This window comes from Tyto alba, unplaced genomic scaffold (assembly GCF_018691265.1).
Source record: "Tyto alba isolate M040663 unplaced genomic scaffold, T.alba_DEE_v4.0 Super-Scaffold_44, whole genome shotgun sequence".
In the NCBI taxonomy this organism is placed as follows: Eukaryota; Metazoa; Chordata; class Aves; order Strigiformes; family Tytonidae; genus Tyto; species Tyto alba.
In genome coordinates, this window is record NW_024881320.1 from 16,765,709 (window position 1) to 16,779,239 (window position 13,531).

Genomic DNA, 13,531 nt, shown 5'->3' on the forward strand with positions numbered 1-13,531 from the left:
TGTTAAAGAAAGCATAAAGGCAAGTGAATTTGCTACTAAAACGCATTGTAGAATTATAGAATTGGAGAATGGTTTGGGTTGGAATGGACCTTAAAGATCATCTGGTTCCAACCCCCCTGCCCCGGGCAGGGCCCCCTTCCCCCAGCCCCGTCCAACCTGGCCTTGAACCCTTCCAGGGAGGGGGCAGCCACAGCTGCTCTGGGCACCCTGGGCCAGCGCCTCAACCCCACACAGGGAAGAGTTTCTTCCTTTAAAGTCCTATGCTGCCCGCCTTCCCCCCCTCCCGATAAAGAGTGTCCCCCCACTTTCCTGTCCCCCCTTTAAGCCCTGGGAGGCCGCTCGAAGGGCTCCCCGGAGCCTTCTCTTCTCCAGGCTGAACCCCCCCAACTCTCTCAGCCCGGCCCCCCAGGGGAGCTGCTCCAGCCCCCCCCAGCATCTCCGTGGCCTCCTCTGGCCCCGCTCGAGCAGCTCCGGGTCCTTCTGCTGTTGGGGGCCCCCGAGCTGGCCCCAGCACTGCAGGGGGGTCTCCCCAGAGCGGAGCAGAGGGGGAGAATCCCCTCCCTGGCCCTGCTGCCCCCCCTGCTCTGGCTGCAGCCCAGGGCAGGGGGGGGTTCTGGGCTGCGAGCGCACGGGGCTGGCTCACGGGCAGTTTTCCCCCCACCAACCCCCCCAGTCCCTCTCCTTGGGGCTGCTCTCCAGCCGCCCCTCGCCCAGCCTGGGTTTGTGCTGGGGATTGCCCCAACCCACGTCCAGAACCTTGCCCTTGGCCTTGTTGAACTCCATGAGGTTTGCACGGGCCCCCCTCTCCAGCCTGTCGAGGTCCCTCTAGATGCCATCCCTGCCCTCCTGCGTGTCCCCTCACCACACAGCTCGGTGTCATCAGTAAACTTGCTGAGGGTGCATCGATCCCACTGTCCATGTTGCCAACAAAGATGTTAAACAGGGCCAGGCCCAATGCTGACCCCCGAGGAATGCCCCTTGTCACCGCTCTCTACTTGGACATCAAGCCGTTGGCTGCAAGTCTTTGAGTGCCACCATCCAGCCAATTCCTTATCCACTGAGTGCTCCATCCATCACATTCACGTCTCACCAATTTAGAGACAAGGATGTCATGTGGGACAGTGTCAAATGCTTTGCACAAGCTCAGGTAGCTGATGTCAGTCGCTCTTCCCTTATCCACCAGCTCTGTAACCCCATCACAGAAGGCCACCAAATTTGTCAGGCATGATTTGCCCTTAGTGAAGCCATGTTGGCTGCCACCAATCACCTCATTTTCCACATGCCCTGGCATAATTTCCAGGAGGATCCGCTCCATGATCTTACTAGGCACAGAGGTGACACTGACTGGTCTGTAGTTCCCTGGGTCTCCCTTATTTCCCCTTTTAAAGATGGGGTTCTGTTTCCCATTTTCCAGTCGGGGGAACTTCACCGGACTGCCACAGCTTCTCAACTATGATGGATGGTGGCTTAGCCACTTCATCTGTCAGTTCCCTCAGGGCCCATGGATGCATCTCATGAAGTCCTATGGACTTGTGCACCTTCAGGTTCCTTAGATGGTCTCAAACCTGCTCTTCTATGGTGGGCGGTTCTTCATTCTCCCAGTTCCTGCCTTTACCTTCTGTGTCTTGAGTGGTGTGAGTGGAACACTTGCCAGTGAAGACTGAGGCAAAAAAGTCATTGAGTACCTTAGCCTTCTCCATATCCTGGATGACCAAGCCTCCCTTTCCTTCCAGAGGGGGCCCACATTTTCTCTAGTCTTCCTTTTATCACTGACATCCCTGTAAAAGCATTTCTCGTTGCCCTTGATGTCCCTGGCCAAATTTAATTCTATCAGGGCTTTGGCCTTCCTAACCTAATTCCTGGCTACCTGGACAGTTTCTTTTTATTCCTCCCAGACTACCTGTCTGTGTTTCCATGTTGTGTAAGCTTCCTTTTTGTGTTTGAGCTTGTCCAGGAGCTCCTTGTTCATCCATGCAGACCTCCCAGTATTCTTACCTGACTTCCTCTTTGTCAGGCTACATCGCTCCTGATCTTGGAGGCGGTGATCCTGGAATATCAACCAGCTTTCTTGGGGCCCTCTTCCCTCTAGGGCTTTATCCCATGTTACTCTGCCAAGCAGATCCCTCAAGAGGCTAAAGTTCGCCCTTCTGAAGTCCAGAGTACTGAGCTTTCTCTGCACTCTCCTCACTGCCCTAAGGATCTTTAACTCCACCCTTTCCTGGTCACTGCAGCCAAAGCTGCCCTTGAGCTTCACACTCCCCACCAGCTCCTTGTTGGTGAGAACAAGGTCCATCATAGTACCTCTCCTTATTCGCTCCTCTATCACCTGGGCAAGGAAGTTAGTGTTAATGCATTCCAGGAACCTCTTGGATTGCTTATGCCTTGATGCGTTGTCCCTCCAACAGATATCAGGGTGGTTGAAGTCCTCCATGAGGACCAGGGCTTGTGAACATGAGGCTGCTCCTATCTGTCTATAGAGGACCTCATCTGCTTGGTCTACCTGCTTGGGTGGCCTGTAGCAGACCCCCGCTATAACATCTTCTGTCCCTGCCTTTCCTTTAATCCTGACAAGGAGCTCCTGGTCAGCTCCTCACCCTTCCCCAGGCAGAGCTCCCTACACTCCAGCTGGTCACTGAGGGCAAGTCTCCCCGCCTTGTCTCCCCTGCTTGTCCTTCCTCAGGAGCCCCTGGATCCCCCCATTCCAACACTCCAGGCACAGGAGCCATCCCACCACATCTCCGTGACGCCAATAAATTGTAGCCCTGCAGGTGTGCACGCTTCTCTGGCTCCTCTGGTTTATTCCCCATGTTATGTGCATTTGCATAGAGCCATCTAAGTTAGGCCCCCCAGGAAGCTGACTTGCTGGCTGCAATTCCCTTCTGCTGCTCTTCAGGTGCTCTCCTGCTGCCCTGTGACCCCTCTCCAGGCTCTGGGCATCTGGCACTGGCATCACGCTGGTAGGAGTGGGATGGATTGAGGTTTCCCACCCCTGGCAACGTTAGTTTAAAGCCCTCTTCACTAGCTTGGCAAGCTAGTGGATGAAGGTTGCCCAAGGCAAGGGACAACTCTTAGTTTAGTAAGCAGAGCCCAAAACTTATTTCAAATTACTTGTCCAAAGTGACTAGCATGTACACAAATTCGTCATATTTGTAGGAGATCTGGTAGCAAACCTGAGTCCTCTTGACTACCATAGCATTTAATAAGTGGGACTAGGTAAAATCAAGAAGCAGTTAGCTAAAAGGAAATTAAAATTAGTAACTGAAGTAAAACAAGGGGCATGGAGATGTTTTAAAGATATAAAAGGAAGTGAGATGATCAAAGGGTCGTGGCATCTATTGTGCAAGGGGTGGCTGAGCAAGCTGGGACTGTTCAGCCTCGAGAAGAGGCTCAGGGGACCTTCTTGATGGGAGAAGTAAAGAAGAACCAGGTTCTTCTCAGTGGTGCCCAGAGAGAGAACAGGAGGGAGCAGGCACAAAGTGAAACATAGGAAATTCTATGTAAACATTAGAAAAAAACTCTTCCTGCAAGGGTCATCAAGCAGTTTGCCTAGAGGGTTGTGGCATTTCCATCCTTATAGATACAGAGAACCTAGCTGGACACAGTCCTGGGCAAGGAAAGATCCGTCTTGATCTTTAAACATCTCCAGTGCAATTCTGAGCACAGTCTCCAAAAAACGTAGCAGGACTAACACAGAAGAATGATGAGGAGGATGCAAGGGAGGGATTGGCTTCCTTGCAGGAATGGAACTAAGGGACAGGGGAATGTGTTGGCTTGCTGAAGAGATCTGAAAATGGGATGTACTAGGGGTCTATAAAATCAAAACCGGCATGAAGGAAGCGTGATTAGGCAAGGACTGTTTATTGCTTTTCACTGTTTTGGGACTAGGTCCCACAGCAAGTTATTCAGGAGGAGTCTTCTGCAGTGCTGGATTTTACAACTGTAGTCTTAATAAAACAGGGAGAATCGGTGGTGGATCTCCCACTGTGCCAATTATCTGCTGGCTCAGATGAAGTGCCAAGCCACAAGTTGCAGGGCTGCAAGATTGCCCAGATATCACTCCACACATCCTCCAAAGTGCAGTCCTCCTGCTGCTACCCTTGATGAGGGGATCTGGGGCTAGGTAGGAACACCTGTGAGTTAAAAATTAAGATACCTGTTCTGTATCTCCAGCACTGGCAAGGGTGATAATACCAAACTCATACTGGAGGCACCTCAGATGTGTCCAACCTGTGGTTTTTATGCCAGGCTGTTCTAGGTCTGAAACCCGCGAGAGGAGCTTTGTAGCAGAATACTGTTCCACCACGTCTCTCCTCATCATTACAGGTGCCACTCCTCTTCCGTGCCCTGATCCGCCTGGGCTGTGTGTGCATGGTCAGCAGGCAGCTTGTCAGGCACCTGGCAGGGCGAGAGGCTGAAACCTTTGACATTGAACACCTGGAGATGCGCTCGCTGGCCCAGTTCACTTACCTGGAGCCAGGTGAGGCACCCTGGGAGAGGGGCTCGTGGGGCACCTGGGATGAGCTGCCCCCGGGTACCACTGATGCTCTGTGTCCCTAGGAAGTATTCGTCACATCTACCTCTACCACAGCTCCCAGGGCAGCAAGGCACTCTTGGGCCTCTTCATCCCCTCGCAGCGCAAAGCTGCCGTCTTTGTGCTGGACAAGGTAAGGGGGGATTTCAGAGGCTCGGGGCTTGGGGGTACCAGTGGATGGGACACCAAACACAAGTTGGCAATGTGCGCTCACAGCCCAGAAAGCCAACCGTATCCGGGGCTGCATCAAAAGCAGCGTGGCCAGCGGGTCGATGGAAGTAAACTCTCGTGGGACCCCACCTGCAGAACTGTGTCCAACTCTGGAGTCCCCAGCACAGGAAAGTCGTCGACCTGCTGGAGTGGGTCCAGAGGAGGCCAGGAGAAGTCAGAGGGCTGGAACACTTCTGCTGTGAGGACAGGCTGAGAGATTTGGGGTTGTTTGGTCTGGACAGGAGAATGCTCTGGGGAGATCTTAAGGCCCCTGGAAGGCCACTATAAAGGGGGCTTATAAAAAGATGGGGACAGACTTTTTTAGCTAGGCCTAGAGTGGTAGGATAGGGGGTAATGGTTCTAAACTGACTGAGGGTAGGTTCAGACTAGGTATAAGGAAGAAATATTTTACAATGAGAGTAGTGAAATACTGTAACAGGTTGCCCAGAGAGGTTTTAGATGCCCAGGAAACATTCAAGGCCAGGTTGGATGGGGCTCTGACCAACCTGATCTAGTTGAAGATGGTCCCTGCTCATTGCAGGGGGTTGGACTAGATGACTTTTAAAGGTCCCTTCCAACTCAAACCATTCTGTGATGGAGGGTCAGGCAGCAGGAAGTTTCTCCAAGCATCCCTGCCATGTTTTGGTGGAGCTTGGTGGAAGGCATCTTGTGATGTGCAGAGGGAAGACCCCCCAGGACCTCACAGCCTGGGGTCCCTCTCACCCCAGCTCTGACCTGGTCCCTCTTGGGTGCAGGTACGCAGCAACCAGATGCCAAATCTCGCCACCCTCTTCTCGGTGGAGCGCAGCACACTGCTAGAGAAGGTGGGCGAAGAGCTGCTGCCCCCGGACAAGCACACCTTTGAAGTTCGTGCCGAGACCGACCCCAAGGCCATCTACAGAGCCATCCAGCGGCTGCTGCTGGGCTACAAGGTGAGATGAAGGTGCGAGGAAGGTCCCTGTGGGACCTTGTCCATGCAGGCACATGGGAAGGGGAGGGTGCTGTGGAAGGCAATGGTGCACCAGTTCCAACAGCGCCTGCATTTAGCTGCTGACCGGAAAGTCAAGGGTAGAAGTGACCGTTGCTCAAAGGCTCTGTCTTGCTTGGGGCAGCTCACCTAGGTCAGTGCCAACAGTGAAGCCACCTCAGTATCTCCCCCCATCCCTGTGCTCAGCTGGAGGGCTGGTTGCGCGGAGGTGGGTGCTTCAGGAGTGCTGGGGTGTGCTGTCCCCACCACGGGGACCTGCTGTGGGGATGGGGCAGCCGGCGCTGCCAGTTCCCTGCTCAGCAGAGGCACTTGCTGGAGACGTGTGCCAGGACACATCCTCTTCTCCTTCACACAGGACGAGCGCCGGGGCCCCACGCTGGTTGCTGTGCAGTCTAACTGGGGCCTGAAATGGCTGGCAAGTGGGATCCCTGTCATTGAGGAGTTCCCCTTGGTCCCCATCCGGCTGGTAGATGACATCAGCTACTCGGTCCTGGACTGGCAGCGCCATGCTGCCCGCCGCATGATCCGCCACTACCTCAACCTGGACACCTGCCTGTCCCAGGCTTTCGAGATGAGCAGGTGCTCAGGGCGGCTGCGTCCCGCTGGGGCTGCTGTGCCCTTGATGGGACCACGGGAGGCTGCCTGGTCCCTGTCTTCTCTGCAGCTGTGCTCGCCCCCATGACCATTCTCCTCCCTGTGCCCCAGGTACTATCACATCCCCATTGGGAACCTCCCCGATGATATCTCCACCTTCGGCTCTGACCTGTTCTTCTCACGCCACCTCCATCGTCACAACCACTTGCTGTGGCTCTCGCCCACAACCCGCCCAGACCTGGGGGGAAAGGAGGCTGATGACAACCGCCTAGTCATGGAGTTTGACGAGAGAGCCTCCATGGAGATAAACAACCCTGGCTGCTACTCCACAGGTGTGGAGGGAGTAGGGTGATAGCGTTGAGTGGGGGCAGAGATGGATCCCCTGCAAGCCCTGTGGAGGGATGGGTGCTGGCTCCAAAGAGCCTCTGTGTTGACAGTAGTCACCACCAGCTTTGGCGTTTGAGCAGCAGTCTGATCAAGGTGCATGCAAAGGGCGTGTCCTGGGGCAGGGAGGTCTCACCTGTAATGTGTGCAGGCATCCAAATGCAAATTCTTTCCCAATTCATGGCCACCGACAGCAGCACTCAGAAGACCAACTGCAGTGTGTCAGCCCAAGGACAGACTAAGTCAACTGGTCATCTCTTGACCCTAGGATAGGTCTTTCTCAGAGGCAGAAGCAGCTTGAGTGGTAGTCAGTTCTTCTGAGCTCCTCTACTGCATCTTCCAGAAAAAGATGGTGGTCCCCAGAGGGTTAATAGGTCGAAATCTTGTTGGAAGACAAGTGCTAGTCAAGACAGTCACAGCTGTGAAAACATCTCCCCACTTGGTGCAGCAACACCTATAGATCAGCCTTATAACTGAAAAACACTTCTGGCAGAGGGGCAGGGAGGGTGTGTTTGCTGGTCCTTTGCCCTGCCAGCCTGCTGAGAGGTTGTGTTTGCTGTTAGTGTGTCTGGAGCTGGACATCCAGAGCCTGGCTGTAAACACCGTGTTGCAGTCCCACCACATAAACGACATGGAAGGAGGCTCCAGCATGAGTATCAGCTTTGACGTGATTCAGCAGGCGTCCCTAGAAGACATGGTGACAGGGAACCAAGCTGCCAACATCCCGGCCAGCTATGACGAAACTGCGCTCTGCTCCAACACTTTCAGGTATGGCTCTAGGAGCCAGCAGGAGGTGGAGTATCTGGCCTCCATCCTGTCATGTCCCCTTGGGGGTCCTGCTTCTGATTCCCTCCTGGCTTTATCCTTTCACAGACTTGTATCAGCAGTAGGGCTTGTGGGGTTCTGTAAACATAAATGAAAGTCTTGAGGGCAGCACAGGCATCTTGAACAGATTTTTGAAGATCCTGGGCTCAGAAATGCCTGGTGGCTCATCCAGCAGATGTATGGGGATGTTGGTGAAGACTTTGCCCTTTCCTGTTTCTCCTTTCTTTCTGTTCCACCAGGTTATAGAGACACATGTTTATTTACCCTGTGGCTCATGAGCTAAGGGCTCACACATCTCTGCTCTGGCACAGTTCCCTCTCTGAATCCTCCAGCATATCAAAAAACTTGTTTCTGTCTGGAAGGGGTCGCTTGTGGCTGGTGGGGTGATGCTGATCTCTGCTCCCTGCAGGATTCTGAAGAGCATGGTGGTGAGCTGGGTGAAGGAGATCACGCAATATCACAACATCTACGCAGACAACCAGGTCATTCACTTTTACCGCTGGCTCCGGTCTCCTTCCTCCCTGCTCTACGACCCAGCATTGCACCGCACACTCCACAACATGATGAAGAAGCTTTTCCTGCAGTAAGTGAGACCTGGAACGTGCCAGGCTGGTGAACAGGGAAGGGACAGGTGTGGTAGTGGCCGGGATGCTGTTGGCACCCACAGTCACTCTGTGCTGCAGCCTCCAGAGAGGTGGGTGGTAGGTTGGACTTCCCGTACCGTTTGGGTGAGCTCCCTTGGCATGGCATCACTGAGGTGCTTTGACCCCTGACTGTGCTGGCTCGGCACGTCTTCACGGGTTGCATCTGCTGCTCAGGCTTTGCCTTCCTGCCCGCTGACTCCTGCTCCTGTGCCCTGCCTGCAGGCTGGTGGCTGAGTTCAAGCGTCTGGGCTCCTCGGTGGTTTACGCCAACTTCAACCGCATCATTCTGTGCACCAAGAAACGGCGCACTGAGGACGCCATCAGCTACATGGAGTACATCATCAACAGGTGGGGTGCACTTGCCAAGCTGGGCCTGGAGATGGGGCTCCCGCATGACGGAGCTGAGGCAGGGCTCAGTGCCAGGAAGGAGGATGCTGATTTTTTGCCTTTTGATGGAACTCAGCACCGAATTTCAAGGTTTTTTTGGCAAAGCTGCTGAAGGGCTAAGGCTTCCCAGTTCTCTTGGTGTCATGCCTGGAGTAGGGACCTGTCCCTTAGCTGTCCTCTATAGATAATATTCCAAGAATAGTCATAGGATTCAATACAGAAGAGACCTTCAGGAGAACTTGAGGTGCCCAGCACCTCATCCCCTGGCTGGCTCTCAATTCCCCAGCCATGGTACAGGCACCTCAACATAAGCATAGGGAGCAAAAACTCCTGGGGGATGGCTTCCCCTGGGGTATCCACCAGTGGTTGGATGGGAAAGGGGAACCCTCTCTGTCCTTGCCAGCACCACCTCCTCCCTGTGGTGTTCGTCAGAGAAGGCTCTGAACTAGGGATGATGCCGATGCTGTAGGTAACTGCAGTCTGTTCCCTTCAGCATCCACTCCAAAGAGATCTTCCACTCTCTGACCATCTCTTTCTCCCGCTGCTGGGAGTTCCTGCTCTGGATGGATCCAGCAAATTATGGAGGTATCAAGGGAAAAGTGGATTCTCGCATCCACTACGGCGAGGTAAGAGATGGGAAGTGCTCAGTCCCCCAGGAGCAGGGTGCTAGGGGTTGAGCTGAGTGGGGAGGTATTTGGCTGGGCATGAGGACCCACTGCAATATCACTGGCTCCTCCAGAAGGACATCAGCAAGAGGCAAGAGGAGGAGGAGGACAGCGAGGACGAGGAGGAGGAGGCAGCAGCGGGAGAAGAGGAGGAAGGGGAGCCAAACGTGGAGGAGCTGCTGGAGAACAACTGGAACATCGCGCAATACCTGCCCCAGGCAGCCTCCTGCCAGAGCTACTTCCTGATGATCGTGTCGGGTGAGCTGAACTGGGGAGGGGACGAGGTTGCTTGTGTCTCCTGTGCCAGGGAGAGCCTGGAATGAGGTGGCTGCTGGCATGGGCAGGAGCTGGAGCCTTGCCTATGTCTCCCCAGCCTACATTGTGGCCGTGTACCACAGCATGAAGGAGGAGCTGCGGCGCAACGCCCCCGGGAGCACCCCGGTCAAGAGGAGCACCAGCCAGGTGTCCCAGGAGGTGCTGGGGGAGATGGGGTCCATGCCCGGTGAGTGCCGAGCCAGGGGGCAGCCCTGGTGCAGGTGGAGAGCCATCCACCTTGCTGTCCTCGTATGCCACCATACAGCTCAAGTGCTCTCTGCTCCATCTCTCTAGGCATGATCACCTTCTCACAGGATTATGTGGCCAATGAGCTCACCCAGAGCTTCTTCACCATCACCCAGAAGATCCAGAAGAAGATGGCTGGTTCTCGTAATGCCACTGAGCCTTCAGATTTGTTCCCGGTGCTGCCTGGCTCCTATTTGCCACTCAACAACCCGGCTCTGGAGTTCATCAAATACGTTTGCAAGGTCAGCAGGGTGGGCCAGGCCCTTTCTCTGAAGATTTGTGATCAGGGCTTAAATTCTGGTCCTTGTCCATGGCTCAGATTTGCTTCAGCCTTCCTCCAGGAGTGATGTACAACCAGGGTGTCTTGCGCTGCATCCATCTGAGGTCACAAGGGTATGAGCTGTCCTGGTGAGGACACTTTTTCTCTGTTGGTAGGCTCACCTGGCTCTTGTTCTTGTAGGTCCTCTCCCTGGATGCCAACATAACCAATCAGGTGAACAAACTGCGTCGGGACCTGCTGCGCCTCATTGAGGTAGGCGAGTTCTCAGAAGCAGCCCAGTTTCGGGACCCTTGCCGCTCCTACGTGCTCCCTGAAGTCATCTGCAGGAACTGCAACTTCTGCAGGGACCTGGACCTGTGCAAGGACCCTGCCCTCTCCCAGGTACTGACCCTTTCCCTGGGGATACCAGCGGCCCAAGCATGGCAACGCTGCAAACCAGTCAATCGCGTTACCCCTCTTCTCTCTCATCTCCTTTGCTTTGCAACTCTGCTTGCTGCTGGTGATCAACCTCACCTAAAGGCCATTTCCTGTTCAGCTCCTTTTCTAGCTGGTCACAGGTCTGAGCATCCCTTGGTTTTGGCTGATGCTCTGCCCTTACGAGAAACTGGTTACACCATCCCAGTGCTTGGGACTCTTGGTGCTCACCTCCCTCTTACTCGCCCCTAGGATGGGTTGGTGCTGCCTAGCTGGATCTGCCCCAACTGCCAGGCACAGTACGACTCCAATGTCATCGAAACAGCGCTGGTGGAAGCCCTGCAGAAGAAGCTGATGGCCTTCATGTTGCAGGACCTGGTGAGTGTGGGGCTCCCCTGCTCTGCCCATCCCCCTGGCTGGCTGAGGCCAGACACATTCACTCTGCCCCTGGCAGAGGGGCTCAGCCTAATCTCCTGGCCCACCTAAAAGTCCTCGGCTTCCAGGTGTGCAAGAAGTGTCATGGTGTGAAGGAGACGCACATGCCCGTGTACTGCAGCTGTGCTGGAGACTTTGCCCTCACCATCTCCTCCCAGGTAGGCCTTCACCCTCCTGTCTACCTGAGCCTCGTCCCAGCAGCTTCTCAAGGGACAGCAAGGAGCCCTGTGGTGCCCTGCTCCTCACCTGCTGCTTCTGTAACTGCTTGTCCCCTTGGACCTGCTGTGCTGCCCTCTGGCCAAGCCCCCACCACCCAGGGGTGCTGGGCAGCCTCCTTCCCTCCCTACTCCCTTCTCCCTAGACCTTCATGGACCACATCAACGTCTTCCAGAACATCTCCCGGCACTACGGCATGGCTTACCTGCTGGAAACCATTGAGTGGCTGCTGCACACCAATCCCCAGCTCCGGCAGTGAGGTGGGGGGGCTGCTCCTGCCTGCGCTCTGCCCCGTGCCAGACCCGAGGGGAGCTGTGCGGCGGGAGGGAGGGAAGGCAGGAGCAATGCCTGGGACTGTGACGGGGGTCAGGGGGCACCGGAGGCTGGAGCTGTGCTCCCCAGGTCTGTGCTGGCCCCCAGGTGTGGTTTTAATGTTGAATTTCTATAAATAAATGGATTGTAGAAGGCAGGTGTAGCTTTGGGGGAGGGGGGAAGAAGGGAGTGTGGGCTCACCTGTGGGCTGTGCCTGCAGCTGGAGGTGGGGAGGGGGGGGGAGGGAGCTGTGTCTTTGCTGGGGGGCCCCCAGCTGTCCCCCCCCAGCTCCTGGGGAAGGGGCTGTCAGCACCGGTGGGGAGAATGCTGGCCCCTCACACGACAGCAGCTCCCTGCCAGCACATGTGTGGATGCAGCCTGTGCTTCATTCAGTACCTGCCTCTGGTTTGGCTCTGCCCCTGCTCCTGCCCTCCCTGGGGGAAAGAGGCCTGTGCGTCCCTGGGGTTTGGCTCTGCTCTTGGGACAAGGACAAGGAGCAGTCAGGGGTGACCTCCTCATGTAGTAGCACTCCCCTGTCAGATTTGCCACCCAAAAGAAGGCAGGGGAGACGGACAGCAGGGTCTTGCCTACCCCAGCGGCCCCGTGTCGGATTCTGTGGGCAGGGAAGGTGCCCACAGGGGTTTGTTCCCACATCCCTGCAGCAGGGGAAGCAGCACCAGGTCCCTCCAGTTCCCCACCACAGTTGGGGGATATGCACAGCCCCATCCTGGCACTGCAGGGCTTGAGGATGGGGACACAGCCACCAGCTGAGACACCCCTGTCCGCTCCATTTCACCTGCAGAGAGCAGCCCCAGGAAGGGATGCTGTGCACGGCGGTTTATTGACAGAGCGGGGGCTAGTAGTGATGGCAGGTAGCTGTAGGACACATCCCCCTGGCCATGGGTGCAGCTCCTCAGGAGAGCAGCAGATCCCACAAAGCTGAAGGGGGCACTCGGACAATCTCAGAGCAAGCATTATCCTACCAGGCCACTGTGGCCCTTGCCAGTTCTGGTGGTACCTGCAGAGGGATGGGCTGCACTGGGCTGGCTGGAGCACCCCTGGGACAATGCCCTCCCCCACCGAGGGGCATCCTCAGAGGAGACCAATAGTCACTATGGTGATGGTGATAAAAGGACAGTGTGTGCTCTGCAAGGCACCTGAGACTCCTCCCAGGCATCTTCCAGAGTCTCCTGGCCTCTGCTCCAGGGACAAGAGATCCCCACGATCAAGCCCAGACACCTCAAAGGAGACACCCAAGGTGATGGTTTCTCCTTTAAAGGGCTCTCTCTTCTCTGGAATCCACCCGAGACTCCTCTCAGGCATCTTCCAAAGTCTTTTCTTCTCTCCTTTTGGGACCTGAGGCCCCGGGGAACAGCCCCAGACTCCTCTACGGAAGCTACCCCAGATCTTGCTTCTCCTTTAAAGGTCCATCTCTTCCTTGGGATCTGCCCGAGACTCCTCCCAGGCATGTCCCGAGTCCCTTCACCTCTGATTTAGGGACAAGACATGCTGTGAAGCAGCCCTAGACTTCTCCAAGGAAAATTCCCAACATGATTTTTTTCCTTTCAAGGACATTTTCTTATCTGGAATCTGCATGTAATTGATCCCAGGCATGTAGTAAAATGTTTACCCTGTCCTTTAGGGACCTGAGATGCTGGGAAGCAGCCCTAGACTTCTCCAAGGAAGATTCCCAACATGATTTTTTTCCTTTCAAGGACATTTTCTTATCTGGAATCTACATGTCACTGCTCCCAGGCACGTGAGCACATATTTCTTATCCGCTTTAGGGACCTGAGATGCTGGGAAGCAGACCTAGACTTCTCCAAGGAAAATTCCCAACACGATTTTTTTCCTTTCAAGGACATTTTCTTATCTGGAATCCACAGGTCACTGCTCCCAGGCATGTACTAAAATGTTTACCCTGTCCTTTAGGGACCTCAGAGGCTGGGAAGCAGCCCTAGACTTCTCCAAGGAAGATTCCCAACATGATTTTTTTCCTTTCAAGGACACTCTGTTCTCTGGAAACCACCTGAGACTCCTCCCAGGCATCTTCCAGACTCTTACAATTTAGATACTCGTCATAGG

General features: G+C 55.1%; 1 protein-coding gene across 1 annotated transcript in view; it reads left to right on the plus strand.

The window, feature by feature from the left end:
• POLE (DNA polymerase epsilon, catalytic subunit) overlaps positions 1 to 11,599 on the plus strand; it is a 32,219-nt gene extending 20,620 nt beyond the window's left edge. The window contains exons 33-48 of the mRNA XM_042805667.1: positions 4,324 to 4,477; positions 4,558 to 4,664; positions 5,497 to 5,673; positions 6,085 to 6,308; positions 6,435 to 6,655; positions 7,271 to 7,475; positions 7,942 to 8,115; positions 8,399 to 8,524; positions 9,057 to 9,189; positions 9,303 to 9,486; positions 9,602 to 9,730; positions 9,838 to 10,031; positions 10,250 to 10,450; positions 10,736 to 10,861; positions 10,987 to 11,076; positions 11,280 to 11,599. Of these exons, the coding sequence (XP_042661601.1) occupies positions 4,324 to 4,477; positions 4,558 to 4,664; positions 5,497 to 5,673; positions 6,085 to 6,308; positions 6,435 to 6,655; positions 7,271 to 7,475; positions 7,942 to 8,115; positions 8,399 to 8,524; positions 9,057 to 9,189; positions 9,303 to 9,486; positions 9,602 to 9,730; positions 9,838 to 10,031; positions 10,250 to 10,450; positions 10,736 to 10,861; positions 10,987 to 11,076; positions 11,280 to 11,393 (2,559 nt within the window). The 3' untranslated portion in view covers positions 11,394 to 11,599. The remainder of the gene's footprint in view (positions 1 to 4,323; positions 4,478 to 4,557; positions 4,665 to 5,496; positions 5,674 to 6,084; positions 6,309 to 6,434; positions 6,656 to 7,270; positions 7,476 to 7,941; positions 8,116 to 8,398; positions 8,525 to 9,056; positions 9,190 to 9,302; positions 9,487 to 9,601; positions 9,731 to 9,837; positions 10,032 to 10,249; positions 10,451 to 10,735; positions 10,862 to 10,986; positions 11,077 to 11,279) is intronic.
• The last annotated feature ends 1,932 nt before the right edge of the window (positions 11,600 to 13,531 follow it).